A 16761-nucleotide genomic window follows, 5' to 3' on the forward strand; every position below is an offset into this window, starting at 1 on the left:
CATATAAAAAAAAAAAGAAAAATACTTTTGAAAGTGTAGGATCACTGTGTATAGGGGTAGATATTACAGACGTTAAACACGCCTTGTAATATTCGTAAACGTTGAACAACGTTTCAAGTCTTCATGAATAAAAAGTGACATAATAACTGGTTGGTAGAAGTGCCTTACTCGAGTAGACCAGCGTAAATGCACGTTATATAGTTTTTTTTCGTTCTCACGCACTCGTAATCGATGAGCATTGCGTGTTATCCTAGCTATAGACACTTATTTGCAGGGGTCAATTAATCTTTGTGCAATATTGCTGTCGTCGCGTAATAAGTGACATAAAACTGTGTACGGTACTAGTTCCTTGCATCTTTACAAAGAATTGAAAAATAATTATATCCAAAAATAATATATATACATTTAATTATACATATGTTATTTTATTAATTGTATCATATGTAATTATTAGTTTGAAACAACACACATTTTTTTTACTTATCTCGCTGCTACATACGAGCTATACATCAGGTTAAATTCTCACTTTAAACTCACTTGTTGACTAATTTTTTATTGTAAGCAAAACAGATATATAACCAGCTAACGTCTTTATGAGCTAGAAAATACAAATTGATAATAATTATTTGAAATAAGGATGTATACAACATTAAAAAATTACACAGAAATAAATATTAAATGTTATGTATTAAATGTTAAAAATTCTATATATACAAAAATGTAGTATATTATTTTCGTATAAAAGGTATATAATTAAAATTTAATAAGATAACTTACATCGCAAAATGTAGCCATTGTTAAGGGAAACACTTTACCAGCGGTAAGATAAAGGGGCTTATTGGTTCTGACCATAATAAGAACTAAACTTCGTGCAATTCTTGGATCCATAATCCACCATTCGTTGGAATACACAGCGTAATGAATTTGATCTCACTTAAAATTATCAAATAAATATCCAAATTGTGAGTTAATAATAATTGTTTAGGTTGCGTTATTTTATATTTCCAAAATTTATATGCAGATTTAAGATGCTTACTTTAAAATATTTGAGTATATAATAGTTGAAAAGTTTTAAATTTTTACCTGCGCTGTTAAAAATTCGCCAAGTGCACAATACATGCACGTGTGACCAAATATTTTCATTACGATGATTATAACATATGCTATTTGAGAAAATGATACGTGATATCCATCTTCAAACATCTAGCCATAATTCATCTTATGATGTATAAGGTATAACTTCTATTAAGTAGCTGACACATATACATACATTATAGTATTAATAACTGTTATCACACATGCAAAGAATATCTCACTATATTATAATTTTTTTCAAGCTACTCCATTAATTTAGAATTTTATTTTTTATAAAATTTAATATTTGAAAACATTTTCTTTTTATAAATTATTTTATAAATAGGTTGTTTTTATTATTTAATGAAAGAGAGAGAAATATTATTTATATATAAAATATATATATATAATATATATAAATTTATAAATATATAAATTTATATATTAAATATATATAAAATTGAAATGTATTAAGTTACAAAATTGTTTTTATATTAGAGATTCTTATTGTACTAGTTTAAAAAACTTGGCTTGAAAATCTATAATGAAAAGAAGCAATCGTAAATCGGAAAAACTCACTTCGAGAAATAAATAATAAACATAAGATACTCTCAATGTAATTGTGGGGAAGTTGAGATTACATAGTGCATGTTTTATATGTGACAAAAATTCTTATTAGCGTCTTACTTACATTAGTCAACAAAAATCCGTAGCAAATGCAAAGTGTACCAAATAATGTAAATAATATAAGGAACAATGCACTGTATGTATCTTCTATAATGGCAATAGCTCTATAAAAAGTATTATATATTATACATTAATTTGTTCAAGAAGATTTAAAACAAAATTATTAAAATTCATACTATATAATAGGAATTAATTTTTAGTAAATTTTTATGAATGTAAGTTTTTATGCTGTTTATAATTAGAAATTTTCAAACTATTTTCAAACATATAAATAATTTCCTTTAGGCGATTAAAGAAGAAAACTTTCCATAAATTAAATTTTCTGGAGTTACAAGATTAATAAAACTACAATTTTTTATTAATTTTAGGTAGAGTTTACTTTAATTTTAACTTCAGATAAATTTATAAAAATATGCGGTGGAAAAAATAAAAAATTAATACAAGAAATGATATTTTGTTCTTGATCTTCTCGCTAATAAAAATTGATTTCAAATTAGACTGAAAACTTGGTATTAAAGTAAAAATAAATATATAATAAGTCAAATATTAATTATGCATTTATGATTAATAATATCAATATATTGTTACTATATATTGATGTGCATTATGTTAATTTTTAATTAATTTTTCAAACAAAAATTTGATTTATGTTTTATACTATATCTATATAATTATATGATAATATTTAGATAATATATCTATATAATATATAGCGTATATCTCTTTTTTCTATAAGAATACAATTTTAATGTATAAAAAAGAGAAATGTCCCTAAGTAGTCGCGTATGATCCTTCACGCAACTTCTTAAAACGCCATTATAATAAGTTTGAAATGGCAATAATCTGCCTGGATCAGTGATATTTGTCACGTATCTTGTAGTGTAATCAAAAATCGGCAAACCATTTGTAGTTAATACACCTATTCCCATTACAAGATATGAGACTGTAACGATTATGCGTGCAGTTCGCGCTCTCTCGATCATCATTATCCTTTCTTGAGATGTCTTTGTTTTTATCCAATCGTCCGCAATCATATCTATTACCGGAGTGACAACTTTGAAAATATAATAAAAAAAATAATAAGAAAATTAAAAAAATTAGTGTTAACATCCATTTTACAATAACTTTATAATAAGACAAAGAATCTATATTATTTGTAATGTTTAGAATTGTAATTATATATACCTGTTTTTTTCCACGAAATAAATGTAATTTTTAGTATACAGATGATCATCACTAAAGTATATTGCAGATTATCCATCATTAGTAGAATGTCCGAATAAATCCTTATTAGAGAATGCACGGAAGGAATTAATATGAATGCTATTGTGAACAATGTAAGAAACGTACGTAAATTGCACATGTTTTTTTCCCAACTAGTTTGCTTGGATTTTGGCCAAAGCCCGATCAACTCTAAACTAAATCGATAGAGTTTCACTACCCATTGGAAATCTATTTATTGCAACATAGTTTCAATAAATTATATATTTTAAAGATTATACATATGTAATAAGTTAATATTGAAATATTTACAATATTATTAAATTTGTATTAAAAAACACATATACATAAAATATAATTATAATAATATATGTATACATATATACATATATATATATATAAAATAATAAAATAGAAAAAAAATAAATAAATAAAACGGAATATTAAATAAAAATTTGAAAACAAAATATTTCATTTATTTCATGTAAGTTTATTTCATATAAAAGCAACATAATTTCACGTAAAGTTTTGGAGGATAAGATTTAAGTTGTTACACTGAAAGAAATAAAATATGTATCATGTATGCCGTTGTTATTCATGAAAGTATATGTATATAAAAATAAAATTAAGTAAAATGCATTAATATTTGAAAGTTTAATATAAAATTTTTACTTTTGTAGAAAATTGTATCTTGTAGAAAATCTATGAAAATGACGAGAACACAGATATAAATTTTAAAGTACATTAAAAGTGATATGTTTATTTGGTTTAAAGTTTGCAATGACTAAATGAATGAATAAATCACTAAGAATATATTGCATGTGAATGTATCTTTTTTATAAATTTTTTTCATAATATTGTATAAAAAATATATTTCATTTTCGACAATTTATATCTCATTTTAACTTTTGATGATAATAATCAGTTTTGACATACATATATGCAATGTGAACTACCTTGGTACGCGGAATATTTTGATGCTTTCATGTTGAATGCAGCCTATAGACTGACGTTTATCTCCTCATCATGAAACGATATAAAATTTTATTCAGCGAGAGATGATCGTGTATATATGATAAAAAAAACATTTAAATATGCATAGAGGTGAATTTTAGACATACCAAGCACCCCTTGTTGCGTTCGTCAAGTTTTTCCCGTTGAACAACGTTCAATCATGAATAAAAAGTGACATAATAACTGATTGGTAGAAACACTTTACTCGCGTAGACCCGCGTAGATGCACATTAGTTTCGTTCTCACGCACTCGTAATCGATGAGCGTTGCGTGTTGTCCTATAGCTATAGACACTGTAGGAGTCGATTAATCTGTGTGCGATATTGCTATCGTCGTAATAAGTGACATAAAATCTCGTACGGTACTAATATCTTTGTTTCGTATATATATCTTTACGAAGTATAGAAAATTAATTATATTAAAATAATATATATATATTTTTTTATTAATTGTACAGTATGTAATTATTAGCTTGTAATTACAAATCTTTTTTTATTTATCTGTTATATATGAGTAATCTTAAATTCTCATTTCAAATTATTGATTAATTTTTTATTGTAAGCAAAACAGATATATATCCAGCTAACGTTTTTAAGAGCTAAAAAAATTGATAAACAAATTGATAACTATGAGAAATAAGAAGATGTACAGATATAAAAAAGGCATATAGAAAATAATGTTAAGTATTAACTGTATTAAATGTTGAAAATTGTGTCTATAAAAAATGTGATATATTATTTCAATCAAAGCTATAAAATTTAAGATAACTTACGTCACAAAATGTGGCCATTGTCAAGGGAAACACTTTACCAGCGCTAAGATGAAGAGGCTTATTGGTTCTGACCATAAGAAGAATTAAGCTTCGCGCATTTCTTGGATCCATAATATACCATTCGTTGAAATACACAGCGTAATGAATTTGGTCGCACTTAAAATAATAAATTATTAACAGTTAATAAATAAATAATAAATTATTAATCCAAATTATTATTAACAGTTATTTAAGATTGCGTTATTTTATATTTGAAATATTTATGTGCAGATTTAAGATAGGCTTACTCTAAAATTCTAAAATCTTACAGAGAGAAAGAGGGAGAATTTAATTTAATGATAAGATTAAATCTATATATGTATATGATTTTATATATAGTTTTGTTAAAATAATTTACGCATTGAGTTATGTATAATTCATATATGTGTAAATTTTATTAACAAATGTTACATTTATTTCAACAATAAGTTCTCACAGATTGCTGTTTGCAATCTCTGAAGACTTTATAATACATTTTGTAATTACAACATTTTATGTATATATATATGTATGTATGTACGTGTGTGTATACACTAGTAATTGAAAAATTTTTAATTTACCTGGGCTGTTAAAAATTCGCCGAGAGCACAATACATGCACATGTGACCAAATATATTTATAACGATAGTTATAAGATATGCCAATTTAGACAACGATATGTGATATCCATCTTCAAACATCTAACCATGATTCATTTTATAATGTTTAAGTTATAATTTCTATTAAATAGTTATTATGTAACTGTTATTAGATACAAAAATATCATTATTATTGTTTGTGCAAGTTTCTCCTTTAATTTAAAACTTATGAAAATTTTTCATAAAAGTTATTTCTTAAAAGCAATCACTATTCGTAAGTTTGTTTATTAATATGCAGTTTTATTATTTAATGAGAAATAGAGATAGAGAGAGAGAGAGAGAGAAAAAAATACCATAAAACAAATATAAAATAATAATATTTTAAATTACAAAGCTGCTTTTATATAAAAAAATTCTTGTTGTACGAGCTTGAACATTTAGATTAAATGTTTTGAAAATTATATGAAAGAAACTAATCGACTGTAAATTATGCGCTTAAAAAATGAATAATAATAAACATGAGATACTCGGAACAATGTTGGCAAAATTAGGATTGTAAAGTGTAACTTTTATGTGTGATAAAAATTGTTTAACGTTTTACTTACATTTGTTAATAAGAATCCATAGCACATGAAAAGAACACCGAACAATATAAATAATATAAGGAACAATATATTGTATGTGTCTTCTATAATGGCAATAGCTCTATAAAGTATTATATTTTTTATTAATATGTTCAAAAAAATTTTAAACAGTAAAATTGACGCTATGCAATAGTGAATAGTGTTTAATAAATCTCTTAATGGGTGTAAATTTTTATAAATTTTACTTAGAAATTAGAGAACTCATAAAGAAGGTTATGCTATATTTTCTCTATATAAGTTGTATCAGTTACAATATTATGTAATTAATTTAAAAAAACAGAATTTATTTTTGTTTATTTTAATATTCGCGTTATGCTTAAAAGCATGTATCTAAGAGTACACAAAATGTTCTAAAACTGTCGAAAATCTAATTAAAATTCTAATAGCAGATTCTTTGAACAATTTGAACAAGACACGATATTTTATATAATATCTATAATTTATATAATATTTATAAAAGATCCATATATTTCTTTATAAGAATATGATTATAAAAGAATAAAAGATATAAAAGAAAGAAATATACCTAAGCAGTCGCATATGATCCTTCACGCAACTTCTTAGAATGTCATTATAATTTGCGATGTCACTCAGACGTTTGAGACGATTGTTCAGAATGTCCAGCTGACCGGAAATATGGAATATTAAGAGGCTAAAGAAATTGTCTATGCCTGTGTAAGGTATGGTGCATAGAATCATGGCGATGACTTGATAACTGAATGTTATCTCGTATTGCGGACTCTTGTTCACGTCATAAATATAATAAGTTTGAAATGGCAATAATCTGCCTGGATCAGTGATATTTGTCACGTATCTTGTCGTGTGACCAAAAATCGGCAAACCATTTGTAGTTAATACACCTACTCCCATTACAAGATATGAGACTGTAACGATTATGCGTGCAGTTCGCGCTCTCTCGATCATTATTATTCTTTCTTGAGATGTATTTGTTTTTGTCCAATCATTTACAATCATATCTATTATCGGTGAGACAACTTAAAAAATATAGTAAAAAAATAATATAATAAAAATGAGAGAAAGTAAATGTTAACATCCATTAATATATATTAATTTATTATTCAAATTTATTTAAATTTTTTAATAAAAATATTAACGCAAATAGCATTTCTTTTATTTTATTTTATATAAATTTGTTTCTCTAAAATAAAATTAAATCAAATATAAAAAGACACATAACATATTTAGTATATTTATTAACTTGTTAATATATATAAAAACATGTATAACTACAAAAATTGATTACGTTGATACGTATAAAGTGTGTATTATATAATATAAAAAATTCTATATTATTCATAATGTTTATAATTATATATAATGATGTTTATACAATTGTAATTATATGTACCTGTTTTTTTCCACCAGAAAATTATAATTTTTAGCACGCTGATGATCATCCCTAAAGTATATTGTAGATTATCCATTAGTAGTAAAATGTCTGAATAAATCCTTATTAGAGAATGCACGCAAGGAAGTATAAGAAATGCTATTGTCGACAATGTAAAAAGCAAACGTAAATTGCACATGCGTTTTTCCCAACTAGTTTGCTTGGATTTGGGCCAAAGCCCGATCAATTCTAGACTAAATCGATGGAGTTTCACTGCCCATTGAAAATCTATTTGTTGCAACAGTTTCAATAAATTATACATATATCTTAAAAAATATAAATATAAAAATATAAATATATAATATAAGTATAATTAATATTGGAATACATATTACTAAGATTCGTATTAAAAAACACATAAAATATAATAATAATAAATTAAAAAGGAAATAAAACAAAATCTTTAAAAATTTAAGAACAAAACATTTCATTTATTTTGTTTGTTTCATATAAAAGCGACATAAATTCATATGAAGTTTTACGGCATTAGTTTTAAGTTATAAAATTCAAAGAAATGAAATATGTATATATCACGTGTCATTGTTATTCATGTAAGTATACGTTTATAAAAACAGAATTAAGTAAATTGCAATAATATTTGAATTTAAAGTTTAATATAAAATTTTTATTTTTGAAGAAAATAGTACTTCATATAATCAAGAAGCTATGATGGATGTGTATCTCAGAACACAAATATAAACAAAATATTTTGAAAGTCATATGTTTATTTTAAAGATCGCAATATTTATAAATGCATAAATAGATTAGTGAGAATATTATATGTGAATATATTTTTCTCATACATTTTTCTCGTAATATTGAGTGATAAACATACTTCATTTTTGACAATCTATCTCATCTAAACTTTTGACGATAATAGTCAGTTTTGACATATTCAATGACAACTACCTTGGTACGCGGAATATTTTGACGTTTTCATGTTGAATGCAGTCTATAGACTGACGTTTATCTCCTCATCATGAAACGAAATAAACTTTATTCGGAGAAATGATCGTGTATATATGAAAAAAAAACTTTTAAAAGTATAGGTATAGGATCAACGTGTAGGGGCGGAGATATTAAGCACCCCTTGTGTTTAACAAGTTTTCCCATTGAACAACCTTTCAAGTATTTATGAATAAAAAGTGACATAATAACTGGTTGGAATAAGTACGCTATCTTTAGATACGCGTTGATGCACGTTACTTACGTTCTCACGCACTTGTAATCGATGAGCATTGCGTGTGATCCTATAGCTATAGACACTTTGTGGAAGGGTCGCTTTTCATCTGTGTGCTATAATATTGCTTTTGTCGTAATAATTGGGATAAAACCTCATGTAGTACTAATATCTTTGTTTCGTATTTTTACTTAGAATTAGTATTGAAAAATAATTATATCAAAATACTATATATGTATTTATTATATTTGTACAGTAAGTAATTATTTACTTTAAAATTACATACTTTTTTTATTTATTTTTTCTACATAAGTCACGTTAAATTTTTGCCTCAAATTGTTGATTAATTGTTAATTGTAAGCAAAACAGATATATAACCAGCTAATGTCTTTAAGAGCTAGAAAATGCAAATTCAAAATTATGAGGAATAAGAAAATATATACAATACATAAAGAAATCCCATAGAAAATAATATATTATGTATTAAATGTTAAAAATTCTATATGTAAAAAATATGGAGTATTATTTTTGTATCAAAGCTATAATTTAACTTTAAGATAACTTACATCGCAAAATGTGGCCATTGTCAAGGGAAACACTTTACCAGCACTAAGATGAAGGGACTTATTGGTTCTGACCATAAGAAGAATTAAGCTCCGTGCATTTCTTGGTTCCATATTATACCATTCGTTGTAATACGCAGCGTTATTAATTTGGTCGCACTAAAAATGATCAAATAAATTAAATTGTTAGTTAATAATTATTTAAATTGCATTATTGTATATTTGTTAAATATATGTGCAGATTTAAAATATGTTTACTCTAAAATCTTAAAGAGAAGGAGAGAATTAATCTGTTATAATATTAATAATTGAATATATTAGAGATATATAATTATATATATAATTATATATATATATATATATATATATATGTATAAATATTATATAATTATTATATAGATATATAAATATTAAATCTATATAGTTTTTTAAAAATATTTTATGCATTGAATTATACAATTTATATAATATTTAAGTAAATTTTTAAAAAAATTGTTACATTTTCTCAACATAGTTTTGCTGCTTTGAGAACTTATATTTTATGCTTGTGACATAGCTACAACATTTTATATATATATATATATATATATATATTGTGTGTGTGTGTATGTTAATAATTAAAATATTTTAAATTTACCTGTGCTGTTAAAAATTCGCCGAGAGCACAATACATACACATATGACCAAATACATTCATAACAATAGTTATAAGATAAGCCAATTGAGAAAATGATATGCGATATCCATCTTCAAACATCTAGTCATGATTTTCATTTCGTGATGTATAAGTTATAATTTCTATTAAGTAGTTGACACATATATATTATAGTATTATGTAATTATTATTAAATACAAATAATATCTCATTATTACTATTTTTTAGAATTTTTGATTTTTAAATATTTGTTTCTTATAAAAATTAGTTCTCAATAACTATTGTTTTTTAATTATATTTTATAAAATTTCTTATTGAAGAAGAAGAAAAAGAAGAAAACTTTTTGTACTAGTTTAAAAACACTTGATGCTTTAAAATCTAAGATAAAAAGAAATCGATTATATAAATTATATTCTCCGAAAAATAAATATTCATAATAAATATGACATATCGGAGCAAATATTGACGAAAATGAGATTGCGTAGTGCAGTATTTTGTGACAAAAATTCTTCTTAGTGTGTTACTTACATTTGTCAAAAAGAATCCGTAGCAAATGCAAAGACCACCGAATAATGTAAATAATATAAGGAACAATGCACAGTATGTATCTTCTATAATGGCAATAGTTCTATAAAGTAATATATTATATTATATAATATAATATATTAATATGTTTAAAACAACAATAAATAACAATAAATTTACAAAAATATATGATATATGGTATACACAAAGATACATATATATGATATATGATAAAATTAAAAACTGGCAAAAAAAAAGATAATTTTTTTCTTTATTTTTCAATCATAAAAATCGATTCCACATTAGTCAGAAAATTTAGTATTACAGTAAAAACAAGTATATATATATATATAAAACAAGTCAAGTATAAATTACGCGTCTCGATTTATGATATTGTATATTAATATATATATTAATACATATTAATTTGTATTTTGCAAAGTGTAATTAATTTTTTAAACAAGATTTGTTTATATGTTTTTACATTGTATATGTATGTATGTATATATTTGTGTGGGTGAACGTCTATATCTTTCTCTATAAGAATATGACTATAATATATAAAAAAGGAAAATCTACCTAAGTAACCGCGTATGATCCTTTATGCAACTTCTTAGAATGTCATTATAATTCGCGATATCATTCATATGCATTAGACGATTATTTAGAATGTCCAGTTGACCAGAAATATGGAATATTAAGAGGCTAAGAAAATTGTCTATGCCCGTGTAAGGCATGATACACAAAAATACGGCAATAACTTGAAAAGTGAATGTTAACTCATATTGAGGACTCTTGGTCACGTCATAAATATAATACGTCTGAAATGGTAATATTCTGCCCGGATCAGTGATATTTGTCAAGTATCTTGTCGAATAACCAAAAAGGCACAAACTAGTATGACCGACTGCAGCTCCTGTCATTATAACATATGAGATTGTAACAATTATACGTGCAGTTTGCGCTTTCTCGATCATTATTATTTTTTCTTGAGATGTTATTGCTTTTGTCCAATCGCTCGCAACCATATCTATTACCGGTGTTACCACTTTAAAAATATAATAAAATAAAATAATGTAATATGAATGAAAAACAGGTTAATATTCATTATAACTTATATTAACAAATTTATAATAAAACAAAATATTAACGCAAAAAGCTTAAATTTTATTTTATATAAAATTTCTCTTTTACAATTGTAATTATATTTACATACCTGTTTTTTTCCACCAAAAAAATATAAGTTTTAGCACACAGACGATCATCACTAAAGTATATTGCAGATTATCTATCATTAATAACAAGTCCGAATAAATCCTTATTAGTGAATGCACGGAAGGAATTAAGAAAAGTACTATTGTCGACAACGTAAGAGACGCACGTAAATTGCATATGCGTTTTTCCCAACTAGTTTGCTTAGATTTAGGCCAAAGGCCGATGAATTCTAGACTAAATCGATTTAATTTCACTGCCCATTGGAAATCTATTTGTTGCAACAGTTTCAATATATAAGTCATTTTTATATCTCATTTTTATATTTCTCATAATATTTTTTAATAATTATATTTCTTTTCTGGCAATCTATATATTGTCTTGACTTTTTGTGATAAAATAATCAACTTTGACATTTGCAATGATACCTACCTTGGTATGTGGAATTTTTTGAAACTTTCATGTTGAGTGCAATCTATAGACTGACGCTCGTCTTTTTACCATGAAACGATGAACTTTTACTTTGAGAGAGATGTGCATGTGTATGTGAATAATAAAAAAATTCTCGAGATGCGTACAACGAACGGTTTAAAACGCCTCTTTATTGTTTCCCTGCAGTGTTCAAGCTGATAATTATCGTAATAATAGGGGGAATAAGTACCTGTTCACGCAATGTACACTTGTTGCATTCTCACGTTTTTCATCATAATCGATTTTCAGTGATGTGTCTCAACTATAGGCTCGACTTTTAGTAACGAGCGATGATGAACTGTCTGTAGTATCTCTTTCAACGCGTTAAGTAGAACAAATCGGTATAATTGTGACATTGAGATGAGAATAAAACTTTCTACTCCTTGCAGCATATAATATAATTAATATTTATCACTCTTTAATTAATTCATAATTAATGTCATATTAATGATTAGCACAGATATTTATTATTATATTTAAATATAATATTTATATATAATATAATTATCATATTTGTCGCAATTACTTTAATTAAATTTACGATAAAATATAAAATTTCTTTTTTTGAAATATCTGTGATCTTTTTTGTTGCAGATGAAGAAGTTCTCTTTGTACGCTTCTTCGACTTTCTGTAAGTACATTTATTTACACAAAGTGAATAAAATGTACATGTTTGCTTCGTACAATATTTTTTACTTTTGTTACGTTAATTAAGGTAAAAAAATGTAAAATATCTTCAGCATTATATCATTGTATATCACAAATATATTTTCTATGTTTAAACATTATCTAAATTATATTTAAAAAAAAAAACAAATTTTGAAAGAAAAAAAATATCATTATTTAACTTGATGCACAAAATAATTGTAAGCTTTTGTATTTTAGTGATTTTATTATATACTTTGCACGAGTTAACATTGCTACTCTTCATATCAACAGTTTATGTTAGTAGTTTATAATTGTTTTCGTCATATTGATGTAATAAAATATAATACTTCCATATTCCGAAATATCTTAATATGAATTGAAAACAGCTATGTAGGTAGTGGCTATAATTCTTCTTAAATCTGAAAGATATTTTTGTATATAATAGGTATTTTATTTTATTTGAACGCACATTATTAACCATGTGTCTAAATATAATTATTTTGTATAAATTAATTCACCCGTTTATTACTAGTTGCACAGTCCATTTATCAATAATAATATAACATCGGGAGTAATTTGAATCTATCTCAAATCATCGATTAACTTTTTGTTGTAAGGAGTACAGATATGTAACTGGCTGACGTTTTGATCAGCTGAAAGTTTACATGTCGACAATAGCAAGTGTAACATATAAATAAATATACAAAGAATAATTAAAATAATTATTCTTTAAAATAAAAATTAAAATTAAAAGTATTTAAAGAATAAAATACGAGTACAGTCATTATTAAAATATTATTAATAATTTATCTAGTTAAGAGAGAGAGAGAGAGAAAGTAACGATGCAAGACATTCGAGTATTTTCACAAAAACAACATATTTTCACAACCTTTAAGTTTCTTTTTATGTCAAGAAAGATGAATTTTATATTAACAACACAAGATATATCATTATTGTGTATAACAACAACAAATTATACTTAAAATAAATTATAACTTATATAATTTTTTGATAACTTACGTTAGAAAATGTAGCCATTGTCATAGGAAACACTTTACCGGCCGTGAGATAGATCGGTTTGCTGCTTCTGACCATCAACAAGATTAAGCCTCTTGCGTTTCTTGGATCCAGAGTGTACCAGTTATAATTGTATACAGCGTAATGGATTCGATCGCACTGAGAATCGTCGGAAAAATTCGTTCACATTATTATACGCAAAATATTAATTTAAATTATAAAATCCCTTGCAATTGTGTCCACTTAGGAATTAACATTTAACGATGAACATATTGTCAACGTATAATTTATACGCAATAAGGAGATGATCTGAGATATATAAAAGTTTTTTTTCGATAAATCTTTTTGAATTCGCAAACATATCGTGGATGATACCATTGAAATAAAAATCAATCTCGTATTTATTTTTGACTTTTACCTGTATTACTAGAATCTCTCCTACGGCGCAATAAAGGCACATGTGACCGAACGTGTTGATAACAATGCATACTTCGTACGCCAAGTGACTGATTGATATATCGTTCCCTTTCTCTATTAACTTAAGACGACATATATATATAAGCGAAGTGTAATTTTTGTATTAATCGTGATAACTCGCGCTTTAAAAATGTTTAAAAAATGATTTATAAACGTCTTAATGTGCACCAGAAATATATCAAAGTAACATTATGAATATATATCTCGATGTCGTCAGAGAAATAAAAATAATAATAAAATTTTCTGTTCAATCACATAAATTAATACGAGTTTTGAACACACTTACACTGATTATTAAGAATCCATAACAAGCAAAAAGTATACCAAAATATAGAAATAGTACAAGGAGCATCATATTAAATGTATCTTCTATAACAGCAATGGCTCTAAAAAAAAAAAAGATATCGCTGACTGAAACAATGCTGATGAAGAAAAAATAATTTCACTAATATTATATACGACATATTGCAGCGTACAAATTTTTTCTGTGATTTTTTTGATTAATATAAAAAAAAGCACAAGACATGCACAAGACATCGAGTACCTAAGTAACCGTGTGTGATCTTCCACGCTTCTCCTCAGCACATCGTGAAAATCGATGAACTTGTCCAAATGCTCGATACGATTTCTCAGAATCTCCAATTGGCCGCAGATATGGAATACCAGCAGCCCGAGAAAATTATCGATACCGGTGTAGCACATGATGGCGAAGAACATGGAAACGACCTGAAGGACGAACGTCAATTCGTATCGCGGGCTGCTCATCACGTCGTAAATGTAATACGTCTGCAACGGCAGCAATCTGTCCGGATCGGTGATGTTCGTCAGATATCTCATCGAGATCCCGCAGATGGGCAGAACGCCGACCAAGATGAACGCTAATATCATCGCGCTGTATCCGCACGTGATGATTATACGCGCGGTCCGCGCTCTTCTGATCATCGTGTCTCGCTCCTGGGCGCTTTTCAGTTTCAGCCAATCCTCCGCGATCATGTTTAACATCCATATAATAGCTTTGAAAGGGGCGACAGAATAATGTTAAAGAAGGGCGAGAAAAATAAGAAAAATTTCAAACTTTAAAAAAATACATTAATAATGATAGAAAAAATGATTAAAGATTTTCAAAAATTGGAGAAAATTGAGAGATCTGTAACAGTAAACTTGTTTAATATACATATGATAACTTTGAAGGGGACGAAAGAATAATGTTAAAGAAGGGCTTCGAGAGAGAAAAATAAAAAAAATTCAAACTTATAGAAAATGCATTAATAATGATAGAAAAAGTGATTAAAGATTCTTAAGAACTGGGGAAAATTGAGAGATCTGTAATAGTAATACTTGTTTAATATCTATATTCTATATAATAGTTTTGAAGAAGACAAAAGAATAATGTTACAGAAGGACTTTGAAAGAAATAAAAAAATTTTTAAATTTAAAGAAAATACATTAATAAAATGATTGAAAAAATAATTAAAAATTCTCTTAAAAATTGGAGAAAATTGAAAGACTTGAAATGGCAATATTATATAAAATGGCTATGCACACAACATATTATATAAAATGTTTTTTTTTTTTTAGGAAGAAATAATTGTCAAAACTTTTTAGAGAGTAGGATAATTAATAAATAATTTTAATAGAAATAATATTTTTCTTCATTTTTAGTAATTTAAAAAATCAGAAATCTTTTTTTAAATTTAAACTACATTTTTTTAATTATATTTTTATATAATAAAAATATTTTTTTGAATTTCTATACAATCTTTATCGAGATATACCATTCTTAAAAAATATCAAATTTTATTTTTAAACCTTGCTTTTTTGAAAGATTATCAAAGTAAAATACAATTTTAATATGCAATTTAATATACAATTTGTATTGATTTACCGTATCGATTAATATAATATGTATTTACCTTCCTTCTTCCACCAGAAAATTATGATTCGAATGGCGCAGGTGATAGCCGGCAGAGTAAATTGCAAATTATCAATTAGCAGCATGATATTCGTACGAATTCTTATCAGCGAGTGTATGGAGGGGATCAGAACGCTGATTGTTAGTATTACAATAATGATTAGAGGGCGGAAATTGTACATTGACATTTCTCGAACGTTGTATTCTGTCTTATTGTTAGGCCAGAGCCCGATCAGTCTTAAACTGAAACGATTTAGCTTCACCGCCCATTCGAAGTCTACCTGTTTCAAGAGACATTGATAAGGAGGAGAAAACGCTGACAATAAATAATTAACGCATTGTTACGAGCAGGAAAGCACTAGTGATGTGTATTAAATCTCGTAGAAAGATATAAAATGCATCTAACATCAACTACGATTGCAATATTACACACGCATGTCACGAATAAAAATATTCTTTTCAGGAAAAAAAAAAAAAAAAGAGCCGATTGTAATCGTTGACAAATCGGTAATAATAAGCACCTCGGTATCCCGAACTGTTTGAAGTATCCATGTCGAGTGTTATCTAGAGACTGACGACTGCTCTATTTTCACGAAGCGAAGTCACCTCCTATTCAGCGAACACTGAACATTTGTCACGCATGCGAGAAAAAATTGTTTCACAA

General features: G+C 26.1%; 3 protein-coding genes across 3 annotated transcripts; all 3 read right to left on the bottom strand.

The window, feature by feature from the left end:
- Positions 1-4540: 4540 nt before the first annotated feature.
- On the bottom strand, positions 4541-6831 carry LOC145942920 (4-vinylanisole receptor-like). Its single transcript, XM_083050088.1, has 5 exons — positions 6556-6831; positions 5991-6090; positions 5368-5487; positions 4769-4924; positions 4541-4594 (listed from the first exon to the last, which is right to left on the bottom strand). Exons 1-5 carry the CDS (start codon positions 6726-6728, stop codon positions 4541-4543), a joined length of 603 nt encoding a protein of 200 aa, XP_082906214.1. The 5' UTR covers positions 6729-6831.
- A 2129-nt stretch (positions 6832-8960) lies between these two features.
- On the bottom strand, positions 8961-16689 carry LOC145942921 (uncharacterized). Its single transcript, XM_083050089.1, has 10 exons — positions 16619-16689; positions 16099-16374; positions 14558-15198; positions 12005-12047; positions 11577-11843; positions 10940-11408; positions 10364-10463; positions 9818-9937; positions 9184-9339; positions 8961-9014 (listed from the first exon to the last, which is right to left on the bottom strand). Exons 1-10 carry the CDS (start codon positions 16647-16649, stop codon positions 8961-8963), a joined length of 2157 nt encoding a protein of 718 aa, XP_082906215.1. The 5' UTR covers positions 16650-16689.
- LOC145942793 (odorant receptor 4-like) lies at positions 13041-14607 on the bottom strand. The gene is made up of 5 exons (XM_083049818.1): positions 14472-14607; positions 14127-14246; positions 13712-13867; positions 13210-13344; positions 13041-13110 (listed from the first exon to the last, which is right to left on the bottom strand). The coding sequence occupies exons 1-4, from the start codon at positions 14538-14540 to the stop codon at positions 13291-13293; spliced, it is 399 nt and encodes a 132-aa protein (XP_082905944.1). The 5' UTR covers positions 14541-14607; the 3' UTR covers positions 13041-13110; positions 13210-13290.
- Positions 16690-16761: the final 72 nt, after the last annotated feature.

This window comes from Prenolepis imparis, unplaced genomic scaffold (assembly GCF_030444845.1).
Source record: "Prenolepis imparis isolate NDT839.2.m4 unplaced genomic scaffold, iyPreImpa1.0 SCAF_11, whole genome shotgun sequence".
Lineage (NCBI taxonomy): Eukaryota > Metazoa > Arthropoda > Insecta > Hymenoptera > Formicidae > Prenolepis > Prenolepis imparis.